This window comes from Malaya genurostris, chromosome 3 (genome assembly GCF_030247185.1).
Source record: "Malaya genurostris strain Urasoe2022 chromosome 3, Malgen_1.1, whole genome shotgun sequence".
Classification (NCBI taxonomy): domain Eukaryota; kingdom Metazoa; phylum Arthropoda; class Insecta; order Diptera; family Culicidae; genus Malaya; species Malaya genurostris.
In genome coordinates this window covers 176,152,579-176,173,252 of record NC_080572.1, presented here as the reverse complement: position 1 = coordinate 176,173,252, position 20,674 = coordinate 176,152,579, and the positions used below count along the sequence as shown (strand labels likewise).

At 37.2% G+C, this 20,674-nt stretch overlaps 1 protein-coding gene across 3 annotated transcripts; it reads right to left on the bottom strand.

Moving 5' to 3' along the window:
* Positions 1-299: 299 nt before the first annotated feature.
* Positions 300-18,940, bottom strand: LOC131434404 (bone morphogenetic protein receptor type-2). 3 transcript variants are annotated; one of them, XM_058601078.1, is made up of 7 exons: positions 18,672-18,940; positions 17,880-18,612; positions 3,483-3,634; positions 3,327-3,420; positions 2,861-3,266; positions 2,654-2,799; positions 300-2,596 (listed from the first exon to the last, which is right to left on the bottom strand). In XM_058601078.1, the coding sequence occupies exons 2-7, from the start codon at positions 17,938-17,940 to the stop codon at positions 792-794; spliced, it is 2,664 nt and encodes an 887-aa protein (XP_058457061.1). In that variant the 5' UTR covers positions 17,941-18,612; positions 18,672-18,940; the 3' UTR covers positions 300-791. The 3 variants fall into 3 exon arrangements, with proteins under 3 accessions (XP_058457061.1, XP_058457062.1, XP_058457060.1); XM_058601079.1 differs by having other exon boundaries at positions 17,880-18,141; XM_058601077.1 differs by having other exon boundaries at positions 17,880-17,967.
* Between the last annotated feature and the right edge of the window lie 1,734 nt (positions 18,941-20,674).

The window sequence follows — 20,674 nt, the reverse complement described above, 5'->3', positions numbered from 1 at the left end:
AAAGATCTTTTAATGGGAATTAAATTCTGAAAAATTCACAGACATATTTTTGAGAAATTAATTTATCTATTTTTGAAAACGAATAATTAATCGAATTACTTTTTTCACATTTCCTTAAGGGTATATAGTGTTTTGTTTTTTTTTATTGTACAGAAACTGAAAAACGATAGGTAAATATCTGTAAATATATGTTTAGGACAAATCATTACATGAATAAACGGCGATAAGAAACGCGGACGAAATAAGCTCACCACCATCCCCTAAACTAATTAGGTTTTCTCTACTCATAAACAATCATATTTTCATTTGTAATACCTTAAATTTATATTTATGTGCTATAATATACTTAATGTTTTATACTTATGCTAATACTTTGAGTGCGCTTACCAAGTTTATCTCAATTATTCCTTGTGAATTGATTCTGAATGTTTCTGAATAGGTTTGAACATACTGATCATTTGACTAAAAGCTTAAATCTATTTTGCTTTCATCACTCGATTATATGAAAAAAGGGTTTCATACTCATTCATTTATATTAATGAATATTATTTTACTTCCAAAATGGAATACTTCAAACACAAACCTGTATAAATTTCTCAATTATGATTATATAATAGATTTTCCAAAAGAAATCTAAATATACTACTTTCAAACTGAGTCGATTGAGAATCTCCCATTTCTGTACGTCACTTTTTATTAAACCTATCACTTACTAAGTCTTTGTATGGCTTTCTGTCTACCCTCTCACTGTGGCTTCTTGTTTAAAGCTCCAGCAGAAGAACCTCCTCATGCTATACGGAGTTGGCAAACTTACTAGTATCCATCATTCGATCGTCGTACAGTGAGAGGGTCTTCGAAGCTCGAACTTTGCGTACCGAAGGTGGTACGTCACCAGGAGTTTTTACTCGTTGACTTGGATTCCGCAGTCGTTCAATGCTGCCTTTGGGTCCAAAAACTTCATGGAATACTTCCAGTGAACGCTGTCGTTTCATGTGTTTACTGTCATTATGATTCTGATCAGAGAGACTGGATCGGCTAGTATTTAAATTCTTAACTGCGTTTGCGGATTTAGAAACAACAATACGAAGTTTTGGATTCGACGAATCGGATTGGATCATGGTAAATGTTTGACTGGTGAAGTCATCAGTTAATGTTTTAAATTTCGAATTCAACGAACGAATGAGATTGTGTTCGTAACGTCCACCATTACTACTACTAAGATCCAGATTACTGGGGCGCTCCGTTAACTTCTTTTCAATATCATTATCTGCCGCATTTATTAGCGTTATGTGAGGATTCGCTGAGTTTACGTTGACTTGCTTGGAAAGTGTCTTATCCGCATTAACTTTTGAAATGTGAGATTTTTCGACTAAATTGGATTTATCGTCACAGTCCTGCTGGACGTAAGCGTTGGTTTTCTGAAAAGTTTTCTGTAACATCGCTTTAACACTATTCAAACCTTTTATTTTATGATGAGCTTCATTGTTTTCCAGCTTGGGAAGCACACGCGGATAACGAAATGTAACGTTTGTATTATTATCGTTAGTAATCGATTTGAATCTATCTTCGTCGTCCGGAATGTAAGCATCGTTAATATTATGTTTTTGCACACCATTCGGAATAGTTGAATCCCGAGACTTCAAAGGAACGTTTATGATTTTGGGATGTGCTACTGAAGTGCTGGTAGAATCGCAATAATGGTGACTCTGTGGAACAATTTGTTGATTAGGCGGTGTCATGAATGAAAGAGCCGTTGGATTGACTTTTGCGTATGACGCAGGAGGTGAAATAATTAGGTTGTTCGTGTTTAATGTAGGTGTTTGACCTTTGTGCAGTTGTACCTTAGGATTCATCGTTGTGATTTCTTGAATACGTTCTTGGACACAAAGTGCAGTTAAACGAGCTTCAGCATCGTGATCCCAGCAATCTTCACAAGTATCTTTAACTACCTTAGCAGCAGTACTATTCTCATAGTTACTGGAGAATCTTGGTCGAGCTTTATTTCTTGATACCAGCACTTGCATCTGTTCAAAGTTTGGATTGGTACCAATTTCTTCTTCGTATGGTGCTTTATAGTCGGGCACAGAGTTCTGATCTGGATAAAAATCCTCGCATCGTGTCGCTAATTCCCATATTACCAAACCTAGTGAGTAGACGTCTATTTGTTTTAACGCTGATTCACAATCCCGCAAATTTACCGCCCCTTCTAACACCTCCGGTGCCATATAGCGCAAAGTTCCCACCTCATTTATGCTTTTTGTTTCGGCCAAAGCTATTTCGCCTCTGCATTCGTAACGCGGTCCAAATGTTTTCATTGCAAATCCGAGATCACATATGCAACAAGAAAGATCAGGTTTCACCAGGACATTTCGTGAGTTAAGATCACGATGGCATACGCAAGGTTTAATCAAATCTCCTTTTCGAATCTCTGTGTGCATATGAGCAAGCCCATTGGCGATCGATTTGCTCATTCGACAAAACACATTGAAATCCATCTGGTTATCAGTTAACCAATCCTGTAGACATCCTAGTGGAGCCAATGAAAGCACCAAAAGATACTCTATACGACCGTCCATCGTGCGGCGTTCATCACACCCTAAAATGAACAAATAAAAATTAATTTCTTTTACTCATGTAATAAATTGAATCTTACCAAAATAGGTTAACAGTGAAGGCGATTCCATGAGAGGAATTGTATAGATATCCTTTTCGTTCAAAAAATATTGACGATGTTGAGCAGTGAACAGTTTCACTGCTACAAGCTGTTCGTTGACGATACCCTTCCAAACGGTACCGTATCTTAAAGAGAAAATAATGTATTATTCGATTCGTTACTTTTGCATCGAGAATTTTTACTCACTTGCCCTGACCAATCATTGAAACCAGTTTTAAGTTATCTACATTGTATAAATTGGAACTGTAACCTGGCCCAGAAGGTTCCAGCGGGGCCAGTTCTGAAACTGCTTTCGATGTCTTCCGACATGTCAAAAATCCGATTATCAACATTAGAATGATACCAACCATAACGAAACATATGTAAACCGTCGGAGAGCTCCATATCGACGTATACGGAGCAAATGGGGTATACTCGCTTTCAGAACCCGAGCCGACGCTTTCCGGTACGATTGGACCGGAGGTATAGCTGAAGTTACCGTTGCAATTGTCACCCGAGCAACAACAGAAGTAATGTCCGCTTTGTGTTTCCTTATGACTAACACATTCATTGCTATGGCATGTCTCTTTCTTGTCCGACAACTCCCAGCAACCTATAGACAAGTAATGGAATCAATTCAAAACCAAAAGGTCCAGCTAACTAAAAGTCTCACCTTGAACTACAACTTTGGATGTGTTCTTCGTCGCATCAAACGTCCACAACGCATAGCAAAAAGTCGCATAACGTGCACATGCAACTACAGTTGACTGAAAATTTATTGAACGTTATAAAATGGTTTATTTTGTATAGCTATCAATTATAAATTTACCGTGTTTTTGTCCAACAGTGAGAAGTCTGTAGGATCTGCAGAATCATCATAGCTATCGTAATCATCCATGCCATCTTGGTTGTACTGACTATTCGTGTTGGTAGCAGAAGTCGTTCCATACTGCAAACAAGTACGCACCTTCAACGGAGTGCCTTGAACAAGAAATGTAACGAAATTTATTGGATATACAATCATGTTAGGTCACTACGATACTAGAAATTTTGATGACACGATGATTTCACTTTTAGATTTTGAACAATAAATAAAACCGAAATGAACTAAAAGCACATTTAAGTCAAGATAACATCAAGCATAATACTAATAGTACTGTTGTTGTACCGTTTAATTCCACTATGTCACGTCAAACTTAGGCTCGTTTGAAAGTTTCTATTGATTCATTGATCAAGTTCGTAGATCAAATGGCGACCATTTTCGATTTCGGAAATGATAAAAGTGACGTAACCGACAAAACGCAATCTTTTACTCCCGCTCTATTTCTCAGATGTAACTGAACCGATTTCAATAAGCTTAGGCTCGTTTAAAAGTTACATTTGATTAATTGATTAACTTCGAAGATCAAATTACGGTCAATTCCGATTTCAGAGGTAGAATAAAAGATATAACCAACAAAACGAGGCTTTTACTCTTCATTCAATTTTCTCGTAGATAACCGAACCGATTTCAACAAGCTTGGGATCGTTTGAAGCAGATCCTATGAGCTTTGAATGAATTCAATATTCAATTCTGCAACACCATCGCACGACATCACATTCAACATATCATGTCAATTGTAACCTGACATTCCTCTCGTCTACTTGTATGTACAAGATTCGATGCGGACTCGCATGAGGGCTCTATGCTCGCATAAAAGGATGTTGCCAATGATTTGTTCGTGAAATATCTTGTTAATATGATGTCTTTGTTTGAAGGCTACTATTAGGCCATTGATCAAGTTCGAAGATCAAATATCGGACACTTCCGGTTCCGAAGATATTACCGCTTTTTTATAGACTCAATCTTCTCAGGTGGCTCAACGAATACAGATAAACTCAGGCTTATTTGAAAGCTACTATGAGGTCAATGATCAAATTCGGATCAGTTCGCTTTCACATCTGGTCGCTTTCATCTCTGGTCTTACAAGCCAGTTGTCGTATGTTCGATCCCTGACCTGGAAGGATTCATAGTGTCAGTAGGATCCATAGCCATGTAATGATTCTGTACACTAAGAATCGGCTGCGAAGTCTGTTGAAACAGAAAGGCCAAATTCCACAAAAGGAATGTAATGCCAGGACTTTGTTCGCTTTCACATCTCACCCAAGTCAGTCGATATAACAAAACCGCTTACGTTCGGGACGGAAGAATCCAAGTACAGTATTGTGTAGTGAACAATAGAACGACCTCGAAATGAGTGAACCAAACGAACAAAAGCTACCGCCGACACGAAAGAATACAATTGTTGTTGACTTCAGGCAGTGAAAAATTCGACCTTCGATACGAGAACTTGAAGGTTTGCTTAAGGAGCAGATGCATCCTGACATTAAACGTTTACTTCAATGCAATAAGACAAATAATGTTGTTTACATCCAGTTTTATAAAGAGTTGGATGCAATTCAATTCGCAAAAGACAATAACAATGCACTATGTGGAGCACGAGAACATTAAGTACAACATTCCAGTATATATGGAAGATAGTGCTATAGAAGTGCGTGTGCATGATCTTCCCTCAAGCGTCACCGATTCTTATATTCGCAAAACTATGTCCCAATACGGAGAGATTCTCTCTATCGAAAAAGAAAAGTGGAAGAACTTTTTCCCCGGTATTCTAAATGGCGTACGTTTGTTACGCATACACTTATATCTTCTTATGTGATTTTCGGTCAAGATACAAGACTTCCGTGCAAATCACTTGTTACCTATGACAATCAGATGGCCACATGTCAATATTGCCAGAAAGCTGTTCACTACGGTAAGCCATGTGATAAACTGGACAAGGAGACAAATACACCAAAGTACAACGGTGCTTCCTTCATACCAACCCAAAGCAACCCCAGTACACCTGTGACAGCCACCAAAAACAATGAAGCATCCCCTTCAACGAAACCATCAGTATCCACTATAGAAGAAAGTACACCAGCTGCAGTTAACAACTTACCCTCCAACCAACCAGCAACTACAACCAATGTACAACAAGGCGCATCTACAGCAAGTCTCAACGAGCCCAAGACTACGATCAACAAGCACAACGAAAAGAAAACGGAAATCACACACAACACCGACGATGAAGCAATGAATGATGAGATAAGCCGCGGACGAAGTGACCCCCGATCCTCGTTGGATGGAAATGGAAACTAATCTCCCCCTAGAAAAAGGGTGACGACGAGATCCAATAGCAAAAAAAAAATTTAAGTAACAAAAATGTAAGCCAATCGGCCACGTAAAGCTTTTACGCAAAAAGGCCAGAATAAAATTTTATTACAAAAAAAATCAAATTCGGATGTGTCTTGGCGAAACTTTCCGGTTCAACAGACAAAAATCTTAGGTGACGTAAACATTTCTTGATACGATTTAGAAGATATAATCGTATAAGTGACGTAACCGACAAGCCGCACTTTTTCTATCCGTATTCTGTTTTCTTAGAAGGGCTCGAACGACGACACGACCTGCCACTCGTCTATTAAAACTGTATCGCAAATTTAACTACCCCCCAGTAACTGGTAACGTCAAAACTAAATCACTTGAAAAAATATTGAAACTGGCAACAAGGGCCAAAAATTGTTGATTTCGAATAACAGACCGTAGTTACCAATGTTGTTCTGTTGAAAAATAAAAATAATCTAAAATGGTACCGAAATTGTGATTGTGCTAACCGAAAAATGACTTTATCAACAATATTCCAGGTAAGGTATTCATAATATATGCACTAACGACAGCTTTTTAAAATAGTTATTTATTTCCAGGTTACCCGTTCGTAAGCCGAACAAGTACAACCCACCAAGTTCTAGCAAACTAGAACTTCAAAATGTTCCGGAAAGCGAACTGGAAATTCCAGCATCAATCCGACAGCATTTTTGAACGAAAATTATTTTTGCGCTATCGACATCGAGTCGGATTCGAACCTTTGATACTCGCCGGAGCGGAAGGATAGGATTAAAAGTGATTTTTTGCAAATCATCCACTCTTGAAGTCTATTCGCACTATGCCGGGACGGTCAATCCGGTACGTTTTATTTCCTCGTCGGCGATGACTGAGCTGCCGGCGGGTGCATGTATTGGAATACCGAATTCGGCGTACAATCCATTTTGTTGCCACCGATATCCCTCGCCGAGTTTTCGCACCGTCGGCACCGAGAAAAACTCGGCGTCCCGGATCGACCGGCCCGCCATAGTGCAAATAGACTTTTATCCTAGAATACTTTTCCGGCTACTTGAATTTTGTGAACGAAGATAGTTTACCCCATTCATTCAACACTTTTATTTTAAATAAATAAAGTGTCTGTAATCAAGTCAACTCTGCATTTTATTACATTTATGAAAACAATTACTTTGAATTTTTCAATGCATTAGTTGAAAAGATAAAATGAAAATTGGGGCTTGTAGTTTCTTGTAACGCATAGACCACATTTCGTTGACAAATGTAATGTAATCGATATTTTTACTTTGGATGTCTATGAGCGATCGCCGTTATGTCAGGCGTATCAAAAATTTTCATATGGAGTACCAAACCAGAAGACAGTAATATAGCTGACGTCTGTAGCATAAATAAAGTGATTTTCCAGGTAATCGTTAAAATTTGATCGTGATTGTCGTTCACTTTCCGTTCCCTCGACATCAGCAATGGAATAGGCTATGGCCCTTATTACCGGTGTCACTACACGGTGAAAACCAAGTGAAGTGACTATGACCCTTATTATGGGTATCACTTCACGGTGAAAATCGAGTAAAGTGAATTTAGGCCCTTAGTACGGAAGTCGCTTCAAAGACAAAAGTAATTATTTGGATGAACTTGATGTCATTATGAACATTACGCCACCAACATTTCGTTGAAAAAGTTGAGTTTTTTTCCACTACAGTGATCACTTCACTATGCGTGATACTGGTAATAGGGAAAATCAAATGAAGTGACATGTAAGTGTAAGTGAATGTGAAAGTGGAAGTGAGAACGGTAATAAGGGTCTATGTTTTCGTGAGTGCTCCCGGAATCAGGATGCTTTTTCGGTGGTTCAGACAAAACAGCGACACCTTTATCACGCCAAACCGAATCGTGTCGTCCCTTAACCGATCGAGTCTACAATTTGAATTTTTGGAGATTGTTCGCTGCACCAGAGACGGAAAACCTGAACCCGACCCTCTAGTTTGTTTCACCTATAGCAAACTTCTGGAGGCAAAATCTTTGTTTATTTATATTGGGACGCCTTGGAAACTTGTTCGTAGCAACTAAACAGTCAGATCAGAGTGGCGAAATGGTAGCGCGTATGCACGGAATGCATAAGAACGCAGGTTCGAGTCCTGTTTCTGAGCGTATCTTTTTCCAAAAATTCATCTTTTCTGTCAGTTTTTCTTTCACTTGGCTTCTCCAATATATATTTCCGCTCAGTCATTGCAAAAACTGAACTTAGTCATGGCGGCTTTACATCAAACTAAAAACTAATAAATCGTTAAAAACAATTGCGGTTTGATTTTCCGTAACAATCTGCTTCTGGTAGGAAAGGGCAGACAATCAATACAACCTTCATAGGGGTCTGTCGCTGACGATGTCCAGCCAGCGACTGGCACCATTAAAGAAGGTGACAAGCGATTATAAATACACTCTCCTACTCAATGCTTGATCGGAGAAATAGGTATAAAGCGAGAGGACTAGTGTCTGATGGACAGAGAAGATGTTTGGATATAAGGTGTCGGTCGGATGACGGCCAGGATGTAGACCATGTTCGATGTACGTTGCTACTATGTCTGTGAGTTTTAGTGTGGTTAAAGCAAGATCAGAGTGGCGAAATGGTAGCGCGTATGCACGGAATGCATAAGAACGCAGGTTCGAGTCCTGTCTCTGAGCGTATCTTTTTCCAAAAATTCATCTTTTCTGTCAGTTTTTCTTTCACTTGGCTTCTCCAATATATATTTCCGCTCAGTCATTGCAAAAACTGAACTAAACAGTGTTGCTCGATCAAATTGATTTTATCAATAACGAGGGACCGCTCAATTTATGGTAATTGATGGTAAATCATTAACGAACATTTTTTAAACCGTTTTTCCTTCAGAGTGCCTGGTCGTGTCGTCGGCTCGAATCTTTATTGATGGGCCCAAAGGAAATCCCAACCTCCTTGGTGAACTACGATGGTTGATGCCGAGATGAAATAAAATGATATAAACAAACTAACCTAACCAAACTTTGTGCCAAAAATTCGCTCAATTAAACAAAAAAAATTCTATTTTATTATTGTTAATTTTAATTCAGCATACAAAACGGAAAAGCACACTAAACAAAACATCTCGGCTAAAGACTATTATTTCTATTGTTTCTTAACGCCTCTACTTGGAAATAAGCAGATATTTGTGAATATGTACATGAAAAGTAGATAGTTTTTGATTTCACTTATCTTTTTACGAAATATAGGAATAAAGATGTTTCATCCAATTAATACGTTTTCCAGCTTCATGGGCAATGGCGACGTGATGCTGTGCAAAACTGCCAAGAGACATTAGATGACAGATGTCTCACAGAGTTTCAGTAAAATCTAACCCACTGTTCGAAATCTCGGCAAACGGATTTGCTGATTTCGAATCATTTGCATTTGAATCACTAAACAATCAGTAAAATGTCGTGTTGCCGTTCGAATTCGGTATTTCAATATGCCGAACTCAAGAATCTGTTTTAAGTGTGTATTGTTCTCTATACGGATCTACTTCCTGGTTTTGGTCTAATTTCTTCTTGATTGAAAATTAGTTAAATCCCAATAAATAAAGGGTTTCACAAAGGAACCTGAGACTTTTTGTTCTTCACTGAAATGAAAATCTTATTTATTTTCATTAGAATTGTCATATGAATCATATGCACAATATAATTTATAAAGGTTATATGGAAACCTATAATCGTTATTTTTTTTTCATAAATACGTTTATTTCTTAAGGCAGTTTACATAAGTTTTTCTTCGCCGTAGCATCACTTTTACATAATATTCTTATCCTAATTTAATTCTAACATAGTCACAACGTTTTGCATTTATTAAAACATATTCTCTTATTACTTAAATATCATCTTAGGTAACTCGTCATTAATTATGAAATCTACTCGGAAATATTATTTGAACCAAACGATTAACTTCTATAAATTATAAAATAAGCTGTTATTTTCAGACATTTTGTTAATAATTTCATAAACTGTTTCGAGTTTGTTTGTATCATTACATTATTTTTATTCTAATTTATCTATTGGTTGAACTCATGGACGCAGCTGGGATCAGAACTAAGTCTTGAAAGGGGCCTTTATTAAATTGAAACTCCAGTTTTCTTTATGAAATGATAAATAAGTTTCATGTATGAAAGGTCACGACAAGCAAGAATGTCTCGAACTGGGACATTGGATAGTCTACCTTGGGTACGCAAAGAATTTATTAGTTGAGATCTGACATCACGATACTCCACGCATGTCTAAACGACATGATCAATATCCCGATAACCTAAATATATAATCGTTATTTAAAGTGTACGTTAAATGTAAATAGACTTTACCATAATGAAAATTATAAGAATATTCCATATAATTTATATGGAAATCCGATGAAACCTCACACGTTACATAATTTATATTCATTGGATGTGTAATATAAATCGTATGTAGATGATATTCCATAAAACATATATGACAACTTATGACCATTAATGGAACTCTATATAAAATCTAACTTATGTTCAATAAATTTTATATCCTAATAATCTTTATGATATTAATAAGATTACCATATACAAGTTATGCGAAAAGTCGATAAAACTTAAGCCAATATAATTTTAATATTCATTACATTTTTCTATGGATTGCATGCTTATTATATTTAATAAAAGTTATATGAAAACCTATAACCTTTATTGGAAGCGTATATAAAATCTGCGAAAAGGAAGAAAAAGGTACACTGCTTTCTTAAGCTGAAGAAAATAGCAAGTTTTATTGCGATAATATTTTAACTTAGACATATAATGGAGTTTGTTTTTACGAAAACATATGCGTGAATAGTACTGCATGAAGCTGAAGAAAGAGTTGTGTCCTCGATATTCATCATATCATATAACTTCAGCAAACAGTTTTTTAGGAAGTTGTCAATGTTATTTTAAATTGCTGACAAGATAGCTCATTCAACTTCGTTCAAGGATATGCTCTAACGGACCATGAAATAAATATCCGGTACGTTTCATTACTCTGTCTATCTAGTAAGAGGATTTAATTTTTTGATTTTCAGTTTCGGAATCCCACTTCTCCTCCACAAATATCAGGAGGTGCTCCCTTACGGAACTGACCGCTAGTATAGAATAAATCCTCAAAAAGTAGAAGTTTGTGATTATCTGCTATTCGTAGTGCATCTGATTCGTCTGGTAACAGTCAATATCAGATGAAATCAGTCAGTTCCAAAGAAGTAAGTGTAGTTTAAATATTAGAATGAAATTATACATATTATGGAACGCTTTATATACGAAAAATATAGCAATATTTTTTTGATAATTATTTCTATTGTAGTTTTCGATTTCCATAAACACCATAATCCCAGTCTTTTTAATTTGAATCTTATACGTATCACTTGGTCAATCAAATGGCAATCATTTGATCTATTTATAACTGCTATATTGAACTGGTAAAACCTACATCAAAAGTTATATATGAATTTAAAAATACACTCCTATGATATAGATGAACCTATCTATATAAATTTGAAGTGAATATAATATGCGCTTCATGAATTCTTCCAATGTATGTTGTGTGGATATCTAGTAATAGTTACAAGGCACGCCAATAAATTTGACTCAGGCTGGAAATTTCATTCGTTATATGACAACCTTGTGGAAATAACGTTAAGAAAAGTTTTATGTTTCAAAAGATTATCATATATATTTGACATGATGTTGAATACACCTTGTAGCTATCGTTGGCAATGCTAATAGTAAAAAATCATTAGAATATCATATAATGTGAAGAAGAAAATTTGGCTCAGTGTTCGATTACACTGCACAGTGGTCCGAAACGGGAAATTAGTGTGACAAAAATATTTTCACTATTAAATATTAGTTTTTTGTAGTTGGTGTCTTCACAAAAGTTGTTTGTAATCAAATGGTGCTCCTTTTGATGAAAACAGTTACTAGGGTGGTCCTCATTCAGATTGAAATCTGAAATCAAACTCTTCAACAACTCTTCTGAAGACAACTTTCCGGTAGAACATTTCACAAAAAAGTTAGAACAACAAAAAGTGTTTTTTTCTGGAACCACCCTACTTTTACTCGGGAAAATTAATGTAACTCGATCAAATGAAGAGATAGAGAGGTGCCTTTTGCAACAAAGTTGCTCAAAATAGAATTTCCTACAACTTTATTGTACAACAAAATCATTTTTGAGTTCAATTAAGAAAGTTAGATTTCAGATTTCAATCTAAATAAAAACCACCCTAGTAACTATTTTCATCAAAAGGAGCGCCATTTGACTACAAACAACTTTTGTGAAGACACCAACTACAAAAAACTAATATTTAATAGTGAAAATATTTTTATCACGCTAATTTCCCGTTTCGGACCACAGTGCACTGGAATCAAACAAGGAAGGGAGAAACTAAACACAGCATCGGAAAGCAGATTCATTTATTTTCGTCTATTAGTTTTCCATCATGGGGCACAGGAGTGTAGCTCACCGCATTTTTTTAATTTCATTTTTGAAGAATCAGTCGTACATTACAACTATTTGTGAGTTAAAAAACTTTTTAAATAATGCCGAAAATGCCGGTGTCTTCGTGTAATACTTTGAAGCTATGGGCAGAGATGTCCATCTCCTCTGTGTGACGAAGAGCAAGAAAAATCTCTCCCCTCGCACTGAAAACTTCAACGCGAGCTCTTCTCTTTCACATATATACACCACTGTTGCATGAAGTGTGCACGCATCATGAGTGCTTTTGTTTATTTCCTTTTACCTCCTCCACTGAATCGCACCAACGTGCTGGAGCAGAGCTAATAAATTCTCTGAGGAGGATGCGGATACTTTCACAGAGGTGTACACGCCGGTGAGCACTCTGGTGTATGGTTTGCGTAGAAGAAGCGTGGTTTTCGGTTTTCATTGCAAATTTTTCATAGCAAGGCCAAATCTACTCTCTATTAATTGAAGTTCACAGAAGTGTTCGCTCACCATCACGCGCCAGTGATCACTTGGGTGTATTTAGGCGAGAGCACGTGAGAGCGATTCGTGCGAAGAGAATGTTATTCTCTCGCACCAGCTTCTTTCAACACAAGCACGCACTCAAAGTCTGTCTGTCTGGACACTGAGGAGAAGTGCGCTTTCCGCTTTGTGTGGAGCGGAGCAAATGTATCCGCAGTGTCTAATTGAAACCTACGCCCTGGTGTATCACTCTAGTGAAATGCCATCTCTGGCTGTGGGTAATTTTTTTTGTAAAAACAGGTTCTGTGACAAAAATAAAAACACAGACAAACAGACAGAACACTCAAATTGGATTCTTTAAGTGACTTCGAATATTCCTTTAGTTGGGACAGAACTCGCATATGTCATGATGGCGCTACGTTACCCTATCTAAAACATCCAATTTGTCATCCAGACTGTGTAATTTTTTCATTTACCAACAGAGTGGCCATTCATACAGAATTATCTGTAATGTACTGATTTGTTTACGTCCACGTGATTTGTTTACGTCCAGATTTAATACATATTACTAAAAGTAAGTTCAGAATTTTGCCTACTTCTCATCCTCCAACGCAATACAAAATCGAACCCAATTCAACTCCTGTTACGATATTTACTTGCTTCTGGACTGCCGCCACTTTATTTCGGGTGCCGCAATCAAAAAGATCCTAGATGACTACAAGTTCATTTAACATCGGGCCCGATAATGAACTTTTTAAACATTCTGTGCCGAAAATTAGCTAAAAAGTATAAATATTACCGCTATGCATATACCACAAACCATTAATCGGTTGAGAAGTCATTTTTCTGAGTAACGTTGACAAAAATAAATGGTTGCCTTCAAACATTGCTAAAAACGTTAAATTTATTATCAACGTTTCCCATATTTTTTGCGAGGATTCAATTTCAAATATTCTACAAAGTTCGATGAAATCCGGCATCCCTGCAAGCAATTGATCTGTGTTGACAAACAGGGTGGAACTAACTTGTTAAAAAAATGTTTACATAACACAAGGGGTGAACCGATAGTTCGCGCAGTTCAATATAGGTGGAACTAAGGAGTGTATCGAAAATAAGCTATCCACATACATATGTGTCGTACGCATGTATTTGTGATGGTTTTGTCTTTCTCATATAGAAAGGTTATGCAATCACTTGAAAAACCGACTAGTGAAAATTGGCCCGGAGGGCCAAGTGTCATATATCATTCGACTCAGTTCATCGAGCTGAGCAATGTCTGTGTGTGTGTGTGTGTGTGTGTGTGTGTGTGTGTATGTGTGTGTGTATGTGTCAAATAATCTCACTAGGTTTTCTCGGAGATGGCTGAACCGATTTTGACAAACTTAGATTCAAATGAAAGGTCTCGTGGTCCCATACGGAATTCCTGAATTTCATCCGGATCCGACTTCCGGTTCCGGAGTTATAGGGTAAAGTGTGTTCAATATTGTACACCGTCACTTAAACCGGCGAAACAAAAAACGTAAAAAAATGTCTAAACTGGTCTCAAAACTACACAAATCGATAGTAATTATCAGTAGGCAACTAAACAAACCGATTCCGGCTATCCTGGTTCCCGGTATCCGGTTCCGGAAGTACCGGAAATAGTGGTCATATATACCAAAATGGATCTCACTCACTTTTCTCAGCGATGGTTTGACCGATTTCCACAAACTTAGATTCAAATGAAAGCTCTCGTGGTCCCATACGGAATTCCTGAATTTCATCCGGATCCGACTTCCGGTTCCGGAGTTATAGGGTAAAGCGTGTTCAATATTGTACACCGTCACTTAAACCGGCGAAACAAAAAACGTAAAAAAATTTCTAAACTGGTCTCAAAACTACACAAATCGATAGTCATTATCAGTAGGCTACTAAACAAACCGATTCCGGCTATGCTGGTTCCCGGTATCCGGTTCCGGAAGTCAGGCATGTCCAAACACTGCACTGCACTGCGTGCTTCATATAACCACCGCCACCGCGTGTATTGAGAATGTCATTGCGTGCCAGTGCACAAAGAGAAACACGAAACGCAATATCCGAAGCCACGGTGCTCGTGGCGCTGTTTTATTTTCGGCACTGGTGTTTCAAGCTTCGGCATTTACCGAAACCGCGTATTTTCAGTTTCGTTAAACACCGGAGCCGAGTGTTTTCAATTTCGCGAAGGCACCGAAGAGCACCCATGCGTTGGTTATACTGTCAATCAATTGAATTCAATCAGACGCGTATTGATGAAAAAAGAATTAATCATTCAAACGCATTTTTCGTCATACCGTGGCGCTATAGGTGCTTATAGTACAAGCAACGTATGTGGCAAAATCGGAAACACTCGGCTTCGGTGTTTGCCGAAGTCAGGAACACTCGACTTCAGTGCTGCCCGAAAATCCAAGCACCGGTGTTTGACAATTACACGACCACCGCTACGAGTGCTTTTTTTACTGCGTTCGGTGTGTGTTTTTCAACACGGGCACGAAGCGTAGCATTCAATACTCCTGGTGGTGTGCTCACGAGTGAAGGTAAGTACCGTGCAGAACGGATCCGTGTTTTTGCCATGCCTGCCGGAAGTACAAATAGAATACCACAATATTATATGTACATGAGAAAGGCATCATTACACCACTAGGTGGATTAAAACAGGTTTTTTATACTCAGATCACAGCATGCTGTGCATTTGGCTGTCAGCTTTCGTTTGTTTACTTGTTTGTGCGGTTGAAATTCTGCGTTTTCAAAATGTTGCGTATTGAAAAGGAAGTGAAACACATGGCTAAGTGAGAAGGGTGTTACTATGCAAAGATTGCCGAAGCGGTTTGGAATTCATCATACCAGTGTTAAAACCATGATTAATAAGTTTGGGGAATACTATTCTTTGGATAAGCTACCAGGAAGAGGCAGAAAACCCGGTTCATCCAACCCGAAACTGGACCAGAAAGTGGTATCTCTAATCATGAAGAACAAATCAATGTCAATACGTGATTTGGCCAAAAAAGCAGAAACGAGTGTCGGAATGATCCAGCGTATCAAGAGGCGAAATCACCTGAAGACCTATAAGAAGAAGAAGATCTCAAAAAAAGTGTAGAACAGAAAAAGCGAGCAGCAACAAGGGCCCGGAAATTGTATTCGCGTCTTTTGCAGTGTCCGGATGCATGCGTTTTGATGGACGATGATACTTAGGTAAAGGAGGACTCAAAAACCCTTCCAGGTCCACAATACTTTACTGTCCTCGTTGGGGAGGATGTGACCGATGCGGACAGGTCGATTTAAGTGAAGAAATTCGGTCGAAAGGTATTGGTATGGCAAGCAATATGTTCCTGTGGTTTGAAGTCAACCATTTGTTACACTACCGGAACTACATATAAATGCAGAAATCTATCGATCTGAGTGTCTCCAGAAGAGATTGCTGCTTTTATATAAGAAGCATAGTACACCTCCACTGTTTTGGGCGGATTTAGCGTCGGCTCATTATGTCAAAACCCACTCTCAATTGGCTTGCGGAAAACGGTAGAAATTTTGTTGAGAAAAATATCAATCCACCAAATTTCTCTCAGCTTCGACCCATCGAATGTTACTGAGCAATCGTGAAGAGGGTTTTCAAGAAGACTGTTAAGGCAGCTGGGAACATGCAGGAGTTCAAAAAAATTGGACTCAAGCGTCCAAAAAATGCGATGCAACACTTGTCCGGAACTTGATGAACAGCGTTCGATCAAAAGTTCGAAAAAGGAATAACTTAAATTTCATCCGGTTTTCATTATGCTCAAGTTTAACCTCGTACAATGAAAGATCAATTTTTAGTTTGAATAAAATATCGTTTTTTATCATAATTTGAAAGAGAAATTTGTGGATAGCTTATTTTCGATACACTCCTTAGTACCCCACGAAAATTTATTTTTAGAAGAATTTACTCATAGTGGTATATCTGTCTAGTCTGTGATAAAACCCCCGAGCCACGTCCCGGCTGTCCGGGCATCAGAAAATGTTGAACGAATTCGGGTAAGAAACTATAGCGCTGTACTCACATGTTTTAAACATTGTTTTACCCGCGAGAAACGTTGGCAGTGTTGGAAAAAAAAATTCCGCAAGCGATTTAATTCCAGAAGCACTTCCTTGGTCGCCGCGGTCGCCTGACTTATTTTAAATAGCTCCATGAATAGAACTGTGACTTCTATTTATGGAGCTATTTAAAAAGTAAAGTTTACATCATCAAACCTAGAACCTTGGTCAATCTGGAGTACTACATTCGCTGTGAAATTACCGAAACTGATACCGATACGCTAAACAAAGTGGCCAATAATTTCTTAAAACGACTCAAAAATTGTGTGTCAAGTAATGGGCGTCATTTGTCAAATATTGTTTTTAAAAAAAAAAACGGTTGTAAAGCTTCATTCTTCTACTTTTTATCGCTGATTTGTATTTTCGTCTAGTACTTCGGAACTTTTGTCAATTAACATAATAAATTATAAATAAATAATCTAAATATAATTAAAATCAATGTGGTGGTCATTAGTTTGTGTGTTTCCGTAGTTCAAGATTTATTTTAATTGAAATCGCTTTCATGCTCGGATTAAGCTTATGAACTTTAACTGAGGAGTAGCAATAATAGTTTCTACGTTGCATCATATGCATTCACTATTCGAGAGAAAGATCTCATCGGGTATTGCTTACAGTTGCAGATCTAAATATTTCTTTGTTTCGATTTTAATGGACATTCGCCTCTTCTGCCAGAGACACGTTCAGGTTCAACGTTCAAGATTGGGATCGAACTCAGGCAGGCAATTCACTAGGAAAATAATATCTGGGCCAGAATCATCTACAAAGACAACTTTGACTGTGAATGCTGATGTATCCCGAGGTATTATTATGTCGCAAATCATGCACGTTCTTTAAATAACGTTAGAAATCGAAAAAATAATTATTTTACTAAAATCACGAACAAAACCTTTACGTTCATCACTACTTCTTGCTCATGTATACTACAGCTAAGATCGATTATAATTGGATACTGGATAATTATCATAATAGACCTACCATTGCTATTCGGAACAGCATTGAATAAAATCAACATCAATACGTAAGCCAATCCTTCCATAGTAATCCGAAGCGTTCACTTAAGTATCTGAAAATGATATTTCCTTTTCACTATTGTAACGAACAAATCTAACTCAAGATAAAATGTTTAGTTCTTTTTTTCTTTCACTTTATGATGTCCACATAACGTTACACAATTTAAGTTTTAGTTATCGAATATACAATTCATAATCATATTGCGGTGTTCTTTCCAAAGCTGAATCTGCGATGAAAAGGGGCGTTTTTTTAATTCGATTATCACTCGCACTGCCACTATCTTCTATGCAGCGCTAATTTATGAAGATGTTGATGTGTTGATTCACTAAAATTCAAGCAATTTAACAATTGGATTCAAACCGCTTTTGTGTTTCGCGCCACAGCTTGTAAGCTTAAGTAACTAAATAAAAAGCAAAACAATTCGGTCCGCTTTGAATGAACGCATGTTACAGCATATCCTACTCTGTTTCACAATATGTAACGGCGTATTAAACGTTTGCTGAAAGGATAGTATTACCACCATACATTTTCATTAATGTTGTTGGAGTTTATAGTTTATTTTTTCATCCCCTACTTCTCGTAGCGATTCGCACTCGACTGGGGTGGTATGGGGCGCACTAACACCGACGTCGATTTATCCTTTTAACTTTGATTGGTAGGGTGCAATTCCGTAATCCATCTGCAGGCCAAACTAATGCTAGATTGCATTTAAACTTCTCGAAAATATTGATAATTTATACATATCGAAAACTATACCTAAAATATGTGCCGTTCAAAATTGATAACCACCATTCAATATTATCCGCTAGTACACTTGAACGATTATCGCAAGAATTTAAACACTATATTTCAACTCATACAAATTCTTTATTTTTCTCGGAGCTACCATTCACAACTATTTAATGTTTCTTAGAATGTCATTCGGACGATTTTCTTTATACAAAATCAAAAATTTATTTCATTTATGTAGCGATACCGAGCCAAACGCCACTACGTCTGGATTGGTATTGATTTTTCCTCACAAGAATTTTTCTCACTCGGAATATCCCTCTCACTCATTTTGCTGAGTCGCTTGCTTTATGCATTCACATCAAGTGTAACTCAGATGGATTTTGTTAGGGAGGATCAAAAATTTTCGGAAATTGTCAGTCATTCGCCTCTTCGGGCCAGTACAAAGTTTTAAAATCGAGCGTCGAACACTTGCGGAGATACATTTACTCGCACTCATTCATGCCCTTTTCTTCCTTCTGGTTGGTATCAATGACGCCGTTGGATAGCACAGCAACTTAAGTTATATTACCAGTTAATTTTCATTTATAGTCCAATTGACTTCATGCGAGTTTAATTCAGTTTCGTGAAAGTTGTTTGTTTAAAGAAATTATTCTGAATCCAGTGAGTGTTATTGACGAAGTCATTCGCAACTTCAATAATACAAAACTTTTTTTAAACCAGTTAGTGGTGTAATGATGCCTTTCCCATAATACTTATATTTTCAAAAATATCACTAGAAGATTCTATTAAGAACTTTTTTTATACTTGATAAAATTAGAAACTTTCCTTGGGTATAAACTAGCATAACCTTTTCAATTTGCAAACAGTTATGTCAAGTTAATAAAAAAAAATTCTTTATTTTGTATCGTCTCACTAAATGACGGTTTAAAATTTTAAATACACTTAACCCAATAGTTCCAGAGCCCGAAGTCAGACCCGGATGAAAATCATCAGCAACCTATGAGACTATAGTACCTTTCATTTGAGGCTAATTTTGTAAAAATCGATCAAATCATCTCTGAGCAAATTGAGTGAGTTACGTTTTAGAGTTTTGGACAACTATTCGCGGTACGTCCAGAACCAGGACCTGGGAATCTGTATAGCCGAAGTCGGTTCGTTTAGTAAGTAACTAATATAGCCTACAAATTAAATCAGTTGTGAGCCAAATCTAGAAGAATTTTACTCTTTTTTTGCATCGTTGCTGTACATGACGGTGTGCAATTTTAAACACTTTTTCCTATAATTCTGAAACCGGAAGTCGGATGTATGAAATTCAATGAGACTATTAAGGTCTGAGGACAGAGGGTCGCGTGTTGAGTTTTAAATCGATCACGTGGCTCGCTCAATTCCCTTTGCGCATCGTATTTCTCTTGTACTCTTTCGTATATGAGGAAACTGTACCGGGTTGCCAGCATACATTTTATTATTTTGATGAGTAGTTTTATCACATAAATCTATCGTATAGGTTGGACATTACATGGATTCCAAAATACACAATGAAAAAATATTCAACTTCCACAAAGATTGAATGAAACAAAAAATGTGTTTATATACAATGAAACGTCTGTGTGTTTGGCAGCCTTGTCGAGCCAATTTTATTTCTCTTTTCTTTTTCAGAATGCTATCAGGAAACCAAAGCGAAAAAAATGGCGGATGCATTGAAACTGACACAGAAAAATACAAGACTTTAATTTTTATCGCGATAACATATATGGTTTTATGTACTAATCGCATGTAAACTAAATTATCTAGACTTTGTCACGGTAGATTTATGATACAAGCCTTCAAAGCCGAGATATTCGATAAACAAGTAGAGGTACGCATTTCCGAGAGTTCCAATTTTCAGCAGTTCTTCAGTCAGAAAAAAATACAACACGACCGCTAAACTCAATGAATCATTTTGAAAGTTTCAAAGAATATTCTCAACTAAATTTCGAAGCGATTTTCAGGTGGGTTTTTCTATATTCTGCACCGTTTCCAAGAAAGTA

Excerpts from the sequence above, each read along its gene's own strand:
- LOC131434404 (XM_058601078.1), bottom strand. The coding sequence starts at position 17,940 with ATGGAAGGATTGGCTTACGTATTGATGTTGATTTTATTCAATGCTGTT. Across the intron at positions 3,267-3,326 it reads ATCCAAAGTTGTAGTTCAAG|GTTGCTGGGAGTTGTCGGAC; the intron begins GTGAGACTTTTA and ends ACTTGTCTATAG. Across the intron at positions 2,800-2,860 it reads TCAATGATTGGTCAGGGCAA|ATACGGTACCGTTTGGAAGG; the intron begins GTGAGTAAAAAT and ends TTTCTCTTTAAG.